Source organism: Phycodurus eques, chromosome 1 (assembly GCF_024500275.1).
Source record: "Phycodurus eques isolate BA_2022a chromosome 1, UOR_Pequ_1.1, whole genome shotgun sequence".
NCBI lineage: Eukaryota > Metazoa > Chordata > Actinopteri > Syngnathiformes > Syngnathidae > Phycodurus > Phycodurus eques.
The window spans coordinates 28,851,952-28,870,229 of NC_084525.1; the positions used below are offsets into that span (position 1 = coordinate 28,851,952).

The 18,278-nt window shown below is 41.3% G+C and overlaps 1 protein-coding gene across 2 annotated transcripts in view; it reads left to right on the forward strand.

Moving 5' to 3' along the window:
* Positions 1-18,278, forward strand: part of syt6a (synaptotagmin VIa) — a 130,742-nt gene that overhangs the window by 93,289 nt on the left and 19,175 nt on the right. For both annotated transcript variants that reach the window (XR_009769230.1, XM_061686296.1), the window contains exons 2-4: positions 4,603-5,002; positions 11,411-11,972; positions 15,067-15,187. Coding sequence is in view for 1 of the 2 variants with exons in the window: in XM_061686296.1 (XP_061542280.1) it covers positions 4,603-5,002; positions 11,411-11,972; positions 15,067-15,187 (1,083 nt within the window). In the remaining variant the exon portion in view is untranslated. The remainder of the gene's footprint in view (positions 1-4,602; positions 5,003-11,410; positions 11,973-15,066; positions 15,188-18,278) is intronic.

The following is an 18,278-nucleotide window of genomic DNA, read 5'->3' on the forward strand; positions in this document are numbered from 1 at the left end:
ACAACCGACATTGTCCCAGATGATCGCACTACTTGTCACTTTAAACCGCATACACTCCTTGAAGTCTCAGCGCCCTTTGCACAATGGTCATTGCACCGGACTATTGCAATATTAGTCGTTCGAACTGCTCTAAGTGCTAGAGGACTCTGCATCTTTTTGCACAATTGTTTTTTGTCAATGTCTTTATGTCCCCAAAGTGTTCTGTAAATTGACTGTTTGTTGTACTAGAGCGGCTCCAACTACCGGAGACAAATTCCTTGTGTGTTTTGGACATACTTGGCAAATAAAGATGATTCTGATTCTGATTCTGATTCTGATTCTGATTCTGTATGGTTGTTTGTTTATATGTGCCCTGCGATTGGCTGGCAACCAGTTCAGGGTGTACCCCGCCTCCTGCCCGATAATAGCTGGGATAGGCTCCAGCAGGCCCGCAACCCTTGTGAGGAGAAGCGGCTCAGAAAATGGATGGATGGATGGATGGAGAAGTTTATTTATTTCCATAATTCCATTCAAAACGTTAAACTTTCATAGATTATAGATCCAGGGCCCACAATTTGAACAATTTCAAGTATTTATTTATTTTTACATAATTTGGGCTTCCAGCTCATAAAACCCCAAAATCAGGAATTCTAAAAATTTTAATTCTGTGAAGAAATTACAATTTCCTTCTCAGTTTTTGTAGAAAAAAATCAATAAAAATATGGTACTTTCAAAACGATTTGTTAATCTTCAATACTTGGTTGGGAATCCCTTTGCTTGAATCACTGCCTCGATGCGCCATGGCATTGAGGCAATCCATCAGCCTTTGGGATTACCTGGGAGTTAAAGAAGCCCAGATTTCTTTGATGCTTGCTGTCAGTTCTTCTTTATTTTTGGGTCTGGTGCACCCTCATTTTCCTATAGATAATACCCCATAGAGTCTCAATGGGGCTTAGATCCAGCGGGTTGGCTGGCCAGTCAAGCACTGTGATGGCATGGGTATCAAACCAGGGTTTGGTTCTTCTGGCGGTATGGGCAGGGGCCAGGTCCTGCTGGAAGATGAAATCTGCATCTCCATACAGACCCTCAGCAGAAATAATGTCTTCTAAAACATTCTGGTAGACTGTTGTGCAGACCTTGGATTTAAGAAAGCAGAGTTTACCAACACCTGCACTGGACATTGCACCCCAAATCATGACTGTGGATATTTCACGCTGGACTTTAAGCAGCGTGGGTTCTGTTCTTCACCCGATTCTTGAATCTTCCTGTTTGACAATCCGCTGAAGCCCACTGTCATCTCTTTTGCTGGTGCATCGTCTCCTGCCACATTTTGTCCTTCCAGTAGACTTTCCATTGATATGCTTGGAAACAGCACTCTGTGAACAGCCAGCCTCCTCAGCTACGACGTTTTGTGGCTTACCCATCCTATGGAGGGTATCAACGATGGTCTTCAAGCCAGTTGTCAAGTCTGCAGTCTTGCCCATATTGAACCCAACTAAGACAATTGAACCAAGATGAAGCAATTTAATGACACCTGGGGAAACCTGTGCAGGTGCTTTGAGTTTAATAGATGATTAGTGTGTGACACTCAGTTTAAAACATTTATGGCCTGCAAAAGTTGGGCTGATATCTTCACAGTATTCTATTTTTTAAAATTCCTGATTTCATGTTTTTTTTTAGCTGGAAGCCCAAATTATGTAAAAATAAACAAATAAATAGTTGAAATTGTTACATTTTGGGTCCCGAATCTATAATCAATAAAAGTTTAACTTCTTGATGGAATTATGGAAATAAACTTTTCCATGATATTCTAATTTTTTGGAAAGGGTCTATACTTCATTATTCTGAAAGAATTGTCAGTAGAATACTCGATTACTACTGGATGCAAATTCTTATTTGTGGCAGGTCTGTTTAATATCACTTCAGAAATAAAGTGAGAAAAATTAAGCCATACCACAGCATTTTCATAGAATACCTGAAAACCTTCTATAAATCAGTTTTGAAGGGGCAACAAACTAAACCCCCCACACGCTTCACAATTTTGGGGATGGTCCTTGAGATGCGCTGGTGGGTTATTGAGGCAGAGAAGACGTGGCAGGCAGTGACGAGGACGGGCGGCTGGCTTGACGGCGAGGTGGCAGAGATCCACTTGACGAGGGACACGGAGGATACACTGAGGACAAGGATGAACACGAAGGGCAGAACGATGGCAAGGAATTGAGACTGGGGAGTCGTTGTAGCGAGAGAGAAGCTGCTATACTCTGGCAAGGATTTCTGGGATCAGGCTGGCTTAAATGCAGGTGGTAACGTGGGCTGATTGGTGACAGGTGCGTGGCCGAGGAAAGTGCTGGAAAGAGAGAGGGGAGGGCAGAGAGAGGGCACAAAGCGCCACCGAGGCTCCAACCATATTACTGCAGGGCGGCTCATGATAAAAGTGCTGTATAAATAACTTGAGTTACATGACATTTGAATTATGAAAGACGTATTTTTGTTTAAAAGCCAAATGGAAACACAATGTTATTCCAGCAAGGATTGAAAATTATCACCTTTGACCATAGATGCCAGTGGCCCTCCCACTCCGCCATAAAGCCCCAGTTGTCAAGCCGCCAAACGCCATTCTTCCAGGAAGCCAGCCGAAAAGTGGTTGCTTTCACAGCATGGGCAACAATTTAATCAAATGTGCCTTACATTTAAAATGGCTTTGAAATCAATAAATAGTTATCCCACTCTTTGAATCCTGACCTTTCCAAAGTCTGCCGTCTGCAGAGTGCAGACTGGCACAAGAAGGGGACCGAAAATGATGTCGGCAGACACGGCTGATGCTACAGGGGGAATTCGACGCCCTACCTCTGCAATGTATTTCTTACTGTACATGACACCGCCTCGTGCGTCACAATTTAATGAGACGTTCACAGTAAGAAGAAGAAGAAGCTGACGAGAGCCGTTCAATTAAGTGTGGAACTTGAAAGTCATCTCGGCGTGAAAGCAATTTGTTCCTGTTCAAGTAGGTAACAGTTAAGATCTGTCAAGCTGTGATAGTCACTTCATGCTTTTGCCCCCTAGACTCCCCCCATCTCCACAACAGATGCTTATTGTCCATTCACATTTCGTCAATGGTGTGAGTTCAAAGATTAAACAGCCTCACCAGTGAACATAATAAAGATATAAACCACAAGCAAGCAATCTTCTTTTCTCTCAATAAAACCGAAAACCGATCTGGAGTGAACTCATCCTTGCCTGCAGGTTACAACAGCTTCTATTTGTCTTTAGCGGGGGGAGATTTAGCTCAGTAAACATTCTGAAAAAAAAATGAAAAAAGCTAATTCGGTGTGCCCTAAAGCGGCTTCCTGCTATCTGTGCACTATTACATGCAGACTAGCATCTTCTGAGAGCAGCACTCATCTGTGTTAGATAAATTAGAGTCAACGCAGTGCGTGGAAAAGAACATTGCTGCAAAATGTAGGGAATAGAATTCAAACTTGGTCGAATGGGGAGCGTTCCAGGTATCAGACGCTGAAATATAATTACATGGAATGCAGAAACAGCGGTTTGCCTGTTCTCCCTCGGGTCCCGCGCATCTAGTTTGTCAGCGTCCTCGGCCCGTGTCCAAGCCTTTGTGTTCAACTCCAAGAGCATTCAAACTAAACCGATGTGACCAGGCTACTTCTTCTGTTGGCCTTTTTGACACGTCGTCTCTCATCCCAGGACTCTTCTTGGGTTAGCATTCAAATGGATCATATTTAACCTGTAATTTGTTGGACTATTATAATTTTTCCTTTGCGGAGTTGGCATGTTCTCCCCGTGCTTGTGTATTTTTCTGTGGGTACTCTGGCCTCCTCCCACATTCCAAAAACATTCATGTTAGGGTCATTGCAGACTATAAATTGGACACAGGTGTGAATGTGAGTGTGAATGGTTTTGTATGGGCCCTGTGATTGGCGAGCGACCAGTCTGGGTTGTAGGCTTCAGCACACCCGGCTGTGACCCTTATGAGGAAATAGGAAAGGGGTGGTAGAGTGGGTCGTCCAGTGACCGAAAGGTCGCTGGTTCGAATCGCAGCTCCAACTGTGCGCATATCGACGTGTCCTTGGGCAAAACACTGAACCCTAATTGCTCCCAGTAGCCTAATGGTGTATGAATGTATGGGTGAATGTGTGGCTTTGTAAAGCGCTTTGGGCACTGTAATGGTGTAGATAAAGCGCTATACAGTATAAGTGCAGTCCATTTACATTATTCAATTTTTCATCAATTAAATAGTCATTTGACAGTTTGCATGTCCTAGTTTTTTTGCACCCGTCCCTGATTCGCGACTATGACAGCTATACCACTTTGTTTTTTGTTGATATTGTTTTTTAATTGTCTGTTTTACTATAATTAACCATGCATATTTTATTTTTCCTTTCTGCTTGAGTTGGCAAATATGGTCTTTGCCCAATAGAGGTCAAAAAAGTATTTTTCTTACTTAATGAATGAAATCTGGTTGTGAATTGCAGTGTTACATGGAAATACTGGGTTATGTGCAAAAATATAGACCTAATATATTGTCACTATTTGTCCTCTCGCCCTCATCACTGCCATCTGTTCATCCATATTGTGTTCCCGGACCCCACGGCTCGCCACCAGACGCTACTTTTGGCCTCCTGCTTGGTGTGTTTGTGCTCGGTGGCTTGGTTCTGTTGGGCCTCCTGGCCTTTGGTTCCTGGAAGCGGTGCGGTCCGCCTCAGCGGCGCAAAGCCAGCTTCCTCGCGCCGTCCCCCAGCCCGGAGCATCACCCACTGCAGCTGCCTCGCCCGTTGCCATTGGCGTCGTCCCCAGGTCCCCAGCAGCAGCAGCCATCGGTTACCATGGCAACCGAGAAAGTGAAGGACCCCGTGGGCCCGATGGGATTCCTAGAGGCTGCAGTTAAGATAAGCCATACATCTCCAGACATCCCCACTGATGTTCAACTCTCCATGAGGGAGCACTTCCTACGTCGCACACAGCGCATGCAGAGACAAACCACAGAGCCAGCTTCCTCTACCAGGTTAGTTATCACATGTGTGTTTGTGCACTGTTAATAGACATCCTGTGTGCCAGACTTACTAATACAACCTCTAAGACTGAAAGGTTCAACACAATGCACCCTGGTTTCTCATCGGATATGATGGAAACAAAATATTCTCTTCCAGGGTCAAACTGTTGGCATTTACATTTACATTTACTAATTAAAAGTGTTCATAAAGGACATAATATTAAAGCTTTTAGGCTGGCCAAGTCATTATCCTGTTTTAAACCCTGTAGAGCAGCAGCCTCCAACCTGTTTTGTGCCACAGATCGGTTTCACATAAAGCAATATTTTGGTGGAGTAGTGTAGAAACTACTTATGAAGAGCTCAGCCTTTGTAATGCTAACTATGGGGGAAGTCAAATCTAATACTTTACGATGTAAAAGCAATTTTTATCTATACTGTATATACATCAAAATAATACTAAATCAGTTCAATTTATGGAAAAAAATAATAGTCAGCTTAAGCCGTAGGAAGAATGACCTGTAATTGACATGAAGTTGAACCTGAAGCAGCCTAAGAAATGTATAGCAAGTAATAGTCCCTCACATTAATCAGTACCCAAGAAGTAGCTCTCAGTTTCAGAGTTTTTCGAGTACAACGGCCCTCCTTCTCAAGTGATATTTCTTAATTGTTGTTTGTTTGTTTTTTCTTTGTCATTAAACAATACCAAATAAACAACAATCGGTTAATAAACAGTAATTGGGGCAAAATAATTTAGCAGTAAACTTTAATGCAAAATACATTTGACATATTCTGTTAGTTGAGTTAATACATTTCTTTTGTTGAGTTTTTATCACACTGTACTTATTGTGCTCTTTTTCTAATCTCACATCCAATACCCTGTAATAAAAATTACAACTAGAACAAATGCTTACACTAAATAATAAAATCTAAAATAAACTAAGCATTTAAAAAATAATAAAAAAACCTAGCAAACACGCTCCAAAAAATTATTAAAGCTAAGTGAATTTGGAAAAATAAAAGCGATATTAAATAAAAATAAATAAATAAATGCAGCTTTCTTTTTCTTGGAATTTTAGGCGCATCATTTGTTTTTTTTCTGAAGAAAAAAACAAATTTTTTTTTTTTGTTTTAAACAAATGTTCGCTAGTTTGTGGGCTTACTTTTTTATGTATCATCTTACGTGACCAACACGAGCGGACGTAAAGAGGCACAGGCGGATACGACTGATTTTAAAAACTAACAGACTCGATTACAAAGATTATCAGTGAAAGTGAGATTTGGGACAGAATTATAATGCATACTGTACATTTCGATGTTCCTTTAACCTTTCATTGAAGAGCCCTGTTGTCGCGCTTTATTGGTGAGGAGAATAAGTTCACATTTGATGCTGCATGTTATTTAAACACATTCTTAGATAATCCTAGATAATTTCAGACAAAAGTGGGTTGTTTCTAACCCGTTGTGGAACAAGTCAGCGACCTCAAAGGCATGTGCATCTTGCAAGTCATTATAGTGAAGCTAATTACATGTGACGACTTCATCGGATGTCTTCCACCAAGGGGACAAACTGTTGTGAACGATTGTGTGTTTTCAGCATGTTGAGCGACAGCTGGCTCGTCATCCTTTAAATCCTTTTGTCCTTGAATTAAAGCAGGAGTACACCCCCGCGGGGCTTTAACTCAACGACTCATTAGGCATTCGGCATTGACTCGTACGTGTGGCACTACAAGAGGCATGCTATCAGTGTCACTTTGTCATCACTGATTAGCTGTGAGCAGCATCTGCTCAACTTGGACTTTATCAACTTGAAATATGTTACCTTTAACCATGAATTAACTACACTTTTGTACTAAGATGAAGAAAACGCTTTGGAGAATAAAACAACATTTGAAATGTTCATTTTAGAAAGCCATTGGTGCTGACCAAAGACATCTTATAAAACACTAGCTGAACCCTGAACTTTGAGAGTGAATTCGAGCGACGTGCAGAGTGACCGCCATTTTGAAGAAGTGCTGCCCCTCCACTCCACTCATCTATAAATTTAAAGCTCAAAGTTTGTGTGTCCGTTTTCAAAGAACTTTCTAGTGCAAACACGTTTTCTTGTACGTTTTTGAACGTTCCTGCACGTTTTGCAATAAGCCTCCACTAATAGTCCATGTTTCTGCATGTCTTTACATGTCCTTGGTCGCATGTAATAGTAAGAATTACCTCTCATGTATTATTAGTTTGGTATTTAAAGAGGGCGTTGAAACCTTGGAGTCGTGCAGGAATGTGAAAAATTTGCAAAAATGTGCAGGAACGTTCAAAAACGTGCAAGAAAACGTTTTTGCTCTAGAAAGTTCTTTGAAAACGGACACACAAACCTTGAGCTTTAAATATGTAGATGAATAGAGTGGAGGGGTGGAAGTTTCTCTTCCAAAATGGCGGTCACGTCGCTCCAATTCACTCTCGAAGTTCAGGCTTCATCTAGTGTTTTATAATGTTTTCTTTTAAAATGTGCGGGAACATGCCGGAGCGTTCGGGGGCGTGCAGGAGGGCGGTTCTTTGAAAACGGACGCACCAAGTCTGAGCTTTAAGTATATAGATGTTGCCTAACGTGCGTGAAGCTATTATAATCACAGGTCCTTCTCAATGTGAGACAACATTTCTATCCCGAATACCATTTTATAATGATTTACCAGTTCAATTCAGAAGGCTTCAGTTTCCAATATCAATTTGTTTTGCAATGAGTATCAACAAGTCACAAGGTCAGTCTTTGGAGATGAGCTGGAAAATCAAGGGAGATGGAAAATCAAGGGATCAGGGTAAGGGTCCAATTTTAAACCGGACAGTTTGGCCAGTCGTCAGTCCTCAGGTTAGCTTATGCTAACAGGACCAAATGTTAGCCTAATGCTTTGGCTGTTAGCATTTCACTGGTGGACAACTAATTACAGTTACACTCAAATTTGTAAGGAATGAACGTACAAACTGTGTTCAAAGGTAATTTGCTTTGCTTTGCTCTCAACATTAACCACATTTGTGCAACCGTATGCCACACAGCAAACTGGCATCTCCTTTTACTCCAGGTTGGTGCTGGGCTGCATACTGTTCAACTGTGCAGTATGGTGGACGACTGCTTAGCACATCTGCCTCACAGTTCTGAGGACCTGGGTTCAAATCTGGCCTCACCTATGTGGAGCTTGCATGTTCTCCCTGTGCCTGTGTGGGCTTTCTCCGGGTACTCCGGTTTCCTCCCACATCCCAAAAACATGCATGGTAGGTTAATTGGCGACTCTAAATTGCCCGTAGGTGCGAAAGTGAGTGCAAATGGTTGTTTGTTTACATGTGCCCTGCGATTGGCTGGCGACCAGTTCAGGGTGTACCCCGCCTTTCGCCCAGAGTCATCTGGGATAGGCTCCAGCACGCCCGCAAGTGAGTATAAGCGGTACCGAAAATGGATGGATGGATAGGGTTTGGCTCTGTTGTTTGTGTTAATCACTTAACCCTTAGGTGGCAGCAATGCACTTAAACATGCGCAGTCTGCTGGAAATCAAGAAGAAGAAGAAGACGCGATGAAGAAACTTGCCGTCATGTTGAACAAATACAATGCTGTGATCTGTAAATTAAGCGAATAAAAATAGAAAGGAAATACCGATTCTTCAGAATGCCACACTGTGCAAACCCAAATGTCCTGAACTTAGCTCAGACAGCGACGGCCGGCCTTATTACTGCTATTTGGGTGATCGCTTACGCAATGATGCTAGCTCTTAGCTGCTAATTGTAATGCAAACAAAACCCCGTGAACACTTTCTATCTCATCCGTGAATGACAGACTACTATCGTGTTATCTTCCCGCCCTGTTCACAGAGCGAACGCAAAAACGCAAGTGCTTCAACTACCACCACGACTGCTACCTGCGCTTTGGCATTGTTCTGTTTACGTTACAGGAGCGGCATGGAGTCACAGCTCTCTTTAATGTGATACATGCATCACACTCGATAACGTGCTCTTCAGGTGATTTTACACATATATGCCTGTCTTCGTCGTTACATTTTTTTATACACGTTTTGCAGACTATAGTTGTTTCCAAGTGATCGTCGTGCCCTTTCTTGTGACTATTTATGGCTCACGAGTTGTTAGCACAAGGGTGGGCAAACTACAGCCCGCAGGCCAGATCGGGCCCGTTGATCATTTCAATCCGGCCTGCCAAAGATTGGTACAGAATCGCCCAAATCATATCAACATCATGACTACATTAATTTGACCTTGTCCTGTAATGCCGAGTGGTTCCACCAGGTTGTCCTGTAATGCCCAGTGGTTCCACCAGGTAGCGGAGTAGGTACAGTGATACATTGACTTAACTTTGGTTGTACTGTTTTTACTCCGCTACTGCTCTGAACCCTTCTTCAACTATGAGTGGGCCAAAGCAAAGAAAAGTTGACAGTGAGTGCCGAGTGTTTAATATAGAATGGACTACTAGATACTTTTTCACTGAAGTCTGGTCAAAGGCTGTATGTCTAATTTTTTAAGAAACCATTGCGGTTTTAGAGGAATATAACATCAACCGTCACTTTTCTACCAAGCATGCTGATTATGCTAACAGCCAGGTGATCAACAAAACAACACTGTTCCCATTAAAAGTAAATCTAAGTATTAACACTACAATGCCTTTTTTTGTTTTGTTTATTTTTTTATATGTAAGCATCTGGTCCTGGCTTGGCCTCCCTGTCAAATTTGAAAAGTCAATGTGGCCTTTGAGCCAAAAGGTTTGCCCACCCCTGTGTTAGCATCTTCTCCATGTTGGCAGAAGTATTGCAGAGTAGCAAAAAGTATAGAAAATAAAATTGATGATCCCCATTTTTTATATTGAGCATTAATAAAATATGGATTGACTCGAGCTTCCCGATATATCGCCCAGCACGACTTCAGGTGCTGCTTGACTGTAAACAAAGTAATTTCTTATGAAAGTCCCGTTTATAAAATTACCCACAAGTCTTGTATCATAACTGCATGTCTAATGTTTCTAACAATGTCAAAATCGGTAAAGAATTCAACAAATTAGGATTAATTTATTGGAGCCAGACACACATACCTCAATTCAAATGAATGGAAGAAATGACAGATGGCGGCTATGTCTGCATGCGGATCACCCACCCGAGGCTCCCTCTAGTGGTTATATATCTATATGGTGCTGGCAGTTAGGGTGAGGCCTATCATATATGATAGCTGAACTTTATCAGTTGCTCCCAAGTCAGACGCCTTAGCCATTAGGCCATATGGCCTGCGCAGTATATTGTGGTCATCTACCACCGTGTGCCTCTGGTTTCCTGTCCTTCCATGCAGATAAAGTGCTTCTAATTACGTGTATATAAAAGTCATTAGTGGTGTAGCGGTTCACTTGCAGTGATGGTGCAAAAAAGGGGATGAATTGTTGTCTCTTTCTATATGGGCCCTGTGACTGGCAACCAGTCCAGTTTGTAGTCTGTCTGTCGCCCAAAGTTAAATGGGATGGGCCCAGAATGAGAATGGATAGCTGGATAGAAGGAAGGATGATTGTTTCACATAATGTGATGATATACTGGGAAATGTATGCACCTAATTTTGTCCTGTATTTTCCTTTTGCCAATAATTCCTCTGACCTCTGAACCTGACATAGGACAATACATATTAATGATATGAAGTCCAAAAATACACAACCAAGTACAGTTTTGGTGAGCTATGTCAGAAAATGTGTCATTTAGCAACCTGTTGAGATTTTGGTCCTACTGTGATGTCACAATCAGGCTAATTTAAATGACCAACCCCACCCTCACAACGGGTTGCTGGGCCAAAATCCGCCTTTTTCCTTTTTCGTAAACTATGGTCACCTTTACATCTCCTTGTGTTATCAGAGAAATATCCCATCTTCCGTCTGTCAAAGTGTTGTTGCCTTTGTCGACCACTTCACCTAAGCCAATATGAGGCTGGACAAGCAAAGAGTCGCTAACACACAAATGCAAAAAAATAAATGCCATAAACTGCGTTAGCTTCTGATAACTGGCGCATAAAGTTGTATGGTAGCATACTTCCATGGTCACAAATACCTGGATGAACTTGACTTAGGTGCCAATATGCAAAAAGAACAACAATGTCTATAGTTCAGTATAGACATTGACATACTTTTTTTTGGAGAGGATCTTAAGTTTGCTGTAACTCTTTATCCTTGCGGCATTTTGCAATGACCTGTCACAGCCATTTTATGAAGACCTACTAGGTACATAGTGGTAGCAATGTACCTAGCAATTAGTAAACTCTTAATAAGGATACCTTTATTGTAAAGTGTTACAAAGTTTAGAAAATTGAAAAACTTTGGGTTTATTATTGAATGTTATCTTTTCCAAATTATTTGTAAATTTCCATTGCTCATTTCCATGACTTCCTGTGTCACTCGTCTCATTGCAGGCACAATTCCTTCAAAAGGCACCTTCCTCGACAGATGCAGGTTGGCAGCCTAGACTTGGGGAACGACTACATGTTGGACAAAGAGGAAAAATCCACAAGCATCGGCCGCATTCAGCCGGAGCTCTACCAGCAGAAAACGTTGGACTCCGAGGACTCCTCCAAGAAAGGCAGCAGCAAAAACTGTGGTAGGATTAACTTCTCTCTGAAGTACGACTACGACAACGAAGCCCTACTCGTTAACATCATCAGTGCGGCTGACCTTCCCGCCAAGGACTTGTGCGGCACGTCCGACCCTTACGTCAAGATCTACCTGCTTCCCGACCGCAAGAAGTTCCAGACGCGCGTCCACCGGAAGACCCTCAACCCCACCTTCAGCGAGAGCTTCCACTTTCCCGTGCCTTACGACGAGCTGGCCGTCAGGAAGCTCCACATGAGCGTCTTCGACTTCGACAGGTTTTCAAGACACGATATGATTGGGGAGGTGGTGATGGACAACCTGTTTGAGACGTCGGACCTGTCCCGCGAAACAAATATATGGAGAGACATCGAATATGCCACCAGCGTAAGAATACAGTACTACAATATAATACTTTTAATACATAGTTTGAGGTCTCTTTATGTGATTTCTTCTTAAGTTTGTCTGTCTTCCAAACTCCTGCACAGACCAGTTCAATGCAACACATAAAATGACTCCAAAAATCATTTAATGCCTTTAAGGGATTGTGAGGAACTCCAAAATTTGGTGCAGATTTAGAGGTGTACTTAATTTAAAAATATAATTTCCCATCTTGCCAAACCTTGATGAAGAATCTGGGGTTGGCTTCACTCCTTGACCTAATACATTTATTCATAGACTTTTATTCATCCCTTTTCTAGCGCACTTGTCCTCATTAGAGTCACAGAGAATCGTCGGGAAGGGTACAACCTGGATTGGTCGCTGGGCACACACACACACACACACACACACACACACTCACAATTTAGAGACTTCAGTTTACCTACCATGCATGTTTTTGCAAACTGCACAATGGAGGGACTCAAAACCTCTTGTATGCGAGGCAAACATGTAACTGTTCCAGTCTAGACTTGATGTTAAACAGTAAATCCTTTTCATATGGCATTAATGCTTTATCAATATAACGTGTGGGAGCCAACGTCTGCAGCGGTTTTGCAGCTGGTTTGAGCTAAATGTAAAAAAAAATCTCACGGTTGTCAAAAGGGTGCGACGCATTAAACAGTGCAACTTCTGCCACAGCCCATCAGTGTCACTTGATGCTTTTACAAAACTCGATGGCTGTGCTCTCACATCACAGCTCAACTTTCACACCTTTCAAAGAAAATTTCTCACCACAGCACAGGAAGTCATGCATGTCACATGTTCATCTGTGAGTGTGCAATGACATGCACCTGCTTTTGCCTTGCTTGCACCTTCACAATGAAAAGGCATCTCACTATTTTTTTACTGAAAACAGATTTAAAAACTGTCTTGCTTTGGCCAATTCATTTGCAATGCTGAAAACTGTCTGTCAAAATATGTACAGTATGTGTGTTAAGTGTTCAGTGTAGATATGCAAGTACTTAACAACCAAAACAACAACGGTGGACCACAATGTTGTGGTTGTGTCTGCATTTATAATAATCAAATCAAAGTGAATATTTACTACACGACTAACATTTCCAGAGACTCACATGACTTACAAACATAACATTAGAAAAGTTGACAAACGTTTTTCAAACAACACTTTTGAGTACGTCCAATAAGGGCGAACAATGATGGTGCATATACATATGTGTGCTTCTTTACAAAATGACATCGCCAACTACTGGCCTGGCATGCATATTTTGCTGTATTTTTGCTGGTCTGTGTGACCGGGATTAATTTGACAACATTGTCACATGATTTACTATGAGGAAAATGAAACAACAATTTTTTTTAATGTGATGGGAGAATTGTTTTCTGAATATTCTGAACTCCCTTTTAAATGCCAGTATACTGAATAGAATAATGCTACCCAGAGGAGTTTCCATCGTGTGGATGTAGCTAGGGCTGCAACTAACAATCTAAAAAAATGCATTAATATGTTTATTATTTTTTTATTTGTTAGATTAATCGATGAATCTCTTTTTTTTTTTTTTTACTTTGCATCCCTTTATTTAAAATCATGACATTATTTCAAAATTACAGTGCAGAAAATGCACAAACATAAATTGATTATGATTCAGTTATTGGTTTGGTCTGTAACATGTCAGAAAATAGGCCAAAATGTTGTTTTCCAAACTAAAATACATTTGTAAATGTCTTATTTTGATGAAACACAAAGATTATTACAATAAATATGATACTATATTAATATTTACTCAGGCTGAAATTCCAAGGATTTGGCCAATTTTAATTTAAATAAGGTCTCAAAAGGATTAATAGATTATCAAAATTGTTAATTAATTAATTTGATAATCGATTAGTTAATTAATTGTTGCACCTCTAGCTATAGTTGTTTTCACATTGTTCTTCTTTAGGCTACATTTACACTGTTGCCTGAAATAGGGCTGCCATGGCCGCCGTGGACAAAATGGGTTGGGCAAATGTGACAGGCCATAATTGCCATGGATGCTTAACGAGATGTGATTGTCAAAACATTTGTCACAGCAGCCACATAACAGATGAGAAACCTAGTTGGTCGTAGTAAAATGGGGTCAAGACAACTAAAACTGACAGTACATAATAGGGCGTATTAAAACTTGAAGGCAGTTCGAGTGGGACCGTAAGCATAAGTGTTCTCCTGGCATCTAATACTCGCTGCCAACAACTCTTCTAAAGCTAAACCTTGTGTTTAAAACATACCTGTTTATAACGCATAATGTTGAATATGTGTGTGTGTGAGAGAAGACAAGGGGCGGGGGGAGAGGAAGAGAGTGCAAGCACATAGTGCAATCTGTAAGTGAATAGCATGTTTTGGTGCAAGAGATGGATTAGTGAATTCGTTACAGCAAACTAATATTATCAAAAATGTATTGAGTGGCAGCAAGTGGCCCCCTGTGCTGACGCAGATTCTGGAGCAGGGCCCAGGAGGGGAGCTTCATTCAACTCTGTCGGGGTCACAAATGTGCTCCGAAGCTGCCCGCCGCTACGTTTCATATGTAGAATGCCTTGACAAAATGTGAAAAACAGGCCAGGAGGCAGCGCACTGGCATCTGTGGTAAACCGCAGGCTGAAAACACAATGCACACTTGACCGTCCGGGACTAATCAGCCCCTTCCGCCTACGGCCTGTCATGGATACCGTGATAGGCTGTGAGGAAAAAACTCGAATATGGAGAGACAAATGGCTAAAATCCCCACCACCGAGAACAAAGTTTAAATGTAGCCTGAGAAAGCAAATTCGAAAGCAAATTCATCGCAATCTTCCCTCAACTGCTTCAATACACAATTAATCAACTTGAAGTCCGCTTGTTCTACCAAATTCGCAACAGCCAATCTAACAATTTGTCAAATATGGTAATTATTATTTACCCCATAACATATTTTAGCACCTTGTCAGGAAAAGGGAACCAAAACCTGCTTCTAAAACAATTTTTACATTTTTATACGTGTCTGTGTGTGTGTATGCGTGTGTGTGTGTGTGTGTGTGTGCGCGCGTGTGTTTTTTTCTTCCTCAGGAGAGTGTCGACCTTGGGGAGATCATGTTTTCACTCTGTTACCTGCCCACTGCTGGAAGACTCACGCTGACTGTCATCAAGTGTAGGAACCTCAAAGCCATGGACATCACTGGATACTCAGGTGTGTGTGTGTGTGTGTGTGGGTGCGTGCATGCATGCACATGTGTGTGTGTGTGTGTGTTGGTCTATTTGTACGTGTCTGTCTGTGCTTTTGTGTGTGTGTTTATCCATCCATCCATTTTCTGAGCCCCTTCTCCTCACTCGGGTCACGGGCGTGCTGGTGCCTATCCCAGCAGGAGGCGGGGTACACGCTGAACTGGTTGCCAGCCAATCGCAGGGCACATACAAACAAACAACCATTCGCACTCACATTCACACCTACGGGCAATTTGGAGTTGTCAATTAATGCATGTTTTCGGGATGTGGGAGGAAACCGGAGTACCCGGAGAAAACCCACGCAGGCACGGGGAGAACATGCAAACTCCACACAGGCGGGACCGGGGATTGAACCCGGTCCTCAGAACTGTGAGGCTGACGCTCTAACCAGTCGACTACCGTGCCGTGTGTGTGTTTACTGTTGTTTTAATCAAATGAACACACAAGTGGCAGTCTCTCTGTTTATTCCGTAATAATGTAATATCAAGCCACTGTCAGAAAGTCGTCGGAAACGTTCTTTTTTTAAATTAATCGTCTGCCATCCCATGTCTTCCTGCATCATTGATACCACTTGTTAAATGTGACATTTACTGTGCTTTAAATGCCAGAGTTCAATTATAATTGGGATTTGTTGTGGCATTTTCCCTCCTGATGTTTAATGACATTGAAATTGAAATTTCAACATCGACCATCATTTTAATCTTTTTACCTTTATTTTAATCTGGGTTTCATGACTTATGTACATAAAGTAGACTATAAATAGATGACTGTATTTCCACTTATAATGTACTGTAGTGGCTGGGATTTTATTTACTCAGTTGCAAAGAGTACCAGGTGTCTCGTGGTAAGACTTTCATTGGGGGAGGGATTGAGGTCCACAAATCCAATCTTATCGCATTAATAAATATAGTTTTGCACACAATGCTTGACAAATTTATTTGACCATGCCATAAAAATGAGAATCCAGCATCACAGAGTGCTTTAATGCAGACTTCCAAAGCTTTCTACGTTTCACAGTTTTCAACAAGAACGAGGAATTCCAAAATGCATTCATCCTTTTATATTTGTATAATTTACCAGGCATAACATTCAACAACTACAATATAAATGGTAGCTAAAAAAATAAATGAAAAAAACCTCATCCATCCGTCACCAGGGCAGCAGCTTTAGCAGGGAAGCCCACACTTCCCTCTCCCTAGCCACTTTGTCCAACCGTTCCGGAGGGATCAACAGGTGTTTATAGGCCAGCCGGGAGACATAGTCTCTCCAGTGTGTCTTGGGTAATCCCAAAGACCTCCACCCAGTGAAACGTGCCCGGAACATGTCAATAGGGAGGTGTCCAGGAGGCATCCTAATCAGATGCCCGTGCCACCACATCTGGCTCCTCTCAACGTGGAGAGCAGCGCCTGTACTCTGAGCCCATCCTGGATGACCGAGCTTTTTTTTCTCCCTTTTTTGAACATATTGAAAACAAATACAGTGGGTACGGAAAGTATTCAGACCCCCTTCAATTTTTCACTATTTGTTGTATTGCAGGTTGATTGAAGACTCTAAATTGCCCGTAGGTGTGAATGTGTGCGCGAATGTTTGTTTGTTTATATGTGCCTTGCGATTGGCTGGCGACCAGTTCAGGGTGTACCTCGTCTCTTGCCCGAAGATGGCTGGGATAGGCTCCAGCAGGCCCGTGACCCTTGTGAGTATAAGCGGTACAGGAAATGGATGGATGGATACTATATTGCAGCCATTTGCTAAAATCATTTTCCTCATTAATGTACACACATCACCCCATATTGCCCACTTTTTGCCCATTTTTACCCACTGTAAATAGGATAGGTTATAAGAAAAAAAGGAAACACAACAAAACAAAGATAAACAAAAGAAATATGCAAATGTGCATGCGCAACATGAGTTGGAAAAAGTAAAAAACTTATTAGGTTCTACCCCTAATTCTGAGTGCAGATTTGACTTATATAATTGCAATAATATAGGAAGCTAATCATGCATCGTATACACTGCAAAAAAGCCCGTCTAGAAATAAGCTATTTACTCAAATTTGGTGAAATTGTAGTACTGTTACTTTAGAATGATATGACTCAAGTAAAAGTAAAAAGTAGTCCTCCAAATAATTACTTGAGTAGGAGGAAGAAAGTCCTCAGTGAAAAAAAACTACTCAAGTACTGTGTAACTAGTGAGTAACTTCTGATTTATTTTTTTAAACCAGAGCATGAACGTCAAATAAAATAAATTCTGATTATTGCTGAACAATATCACTTAATCTAAAAACAAAATAAATCAAATCTTTGGAAAATAATTAAGGCAAATTTAGCGCCAGGAAATAGTCTTAAACAATATTGTTTCTACTTAAACAGCACAATACTGTAAGCTCACCAGGCAGATTACAAAAACAGGAACAAGGCTGCAGTGGACATAAAAAGTCTATACACCCCTGGTTTTGTGTTGTAAAATAATTTTGACCAAGATAAATAATTCTCACACTTTTTCCACCATTAATGTTACCTAATATTTTTACAACTCAAGTGAAACTTTATTTTTGTATCTTTTTGAGAGGGGAGGTGAAAATAAACAACTGAAATAAACTTGAAAGTTATTGACTTGGACTTGACATTTAACTTGCTGCCTTCTTGGCCAGGTCACCATTGTAAAAGAGATGTTCTGTTTTAACTGGTCTTTTACCTGGTTAAATAACATTTAAATAAAATAAATCCAAATAAATCTAGTTGCACAAAGATGCACTCCCTCTTATAACTGGCATGTTGCTGTGTTCAGAAGCAACAGATCACATTCAAACTCATTTTCAATTAAAGTCCACACACACTTGCCACCATTTCAATTTTTAAGTGAAAAAAAACCCAACAGCAGACGCGTAGGGCCTTACAGAAACATTTTTTTCTTTATCTACTAAAATGACTGAATGAAGAAGCTGTTTGCTGAGCAGACTTATTGATAGTGTGTGTGTGTATGAGAGAGAGAGAGAGGGAGAGAGAGAGAGAGAGAGAGAGAGAGAGAGAGAGAGAGCGAGAGTGATAGCGAGACAG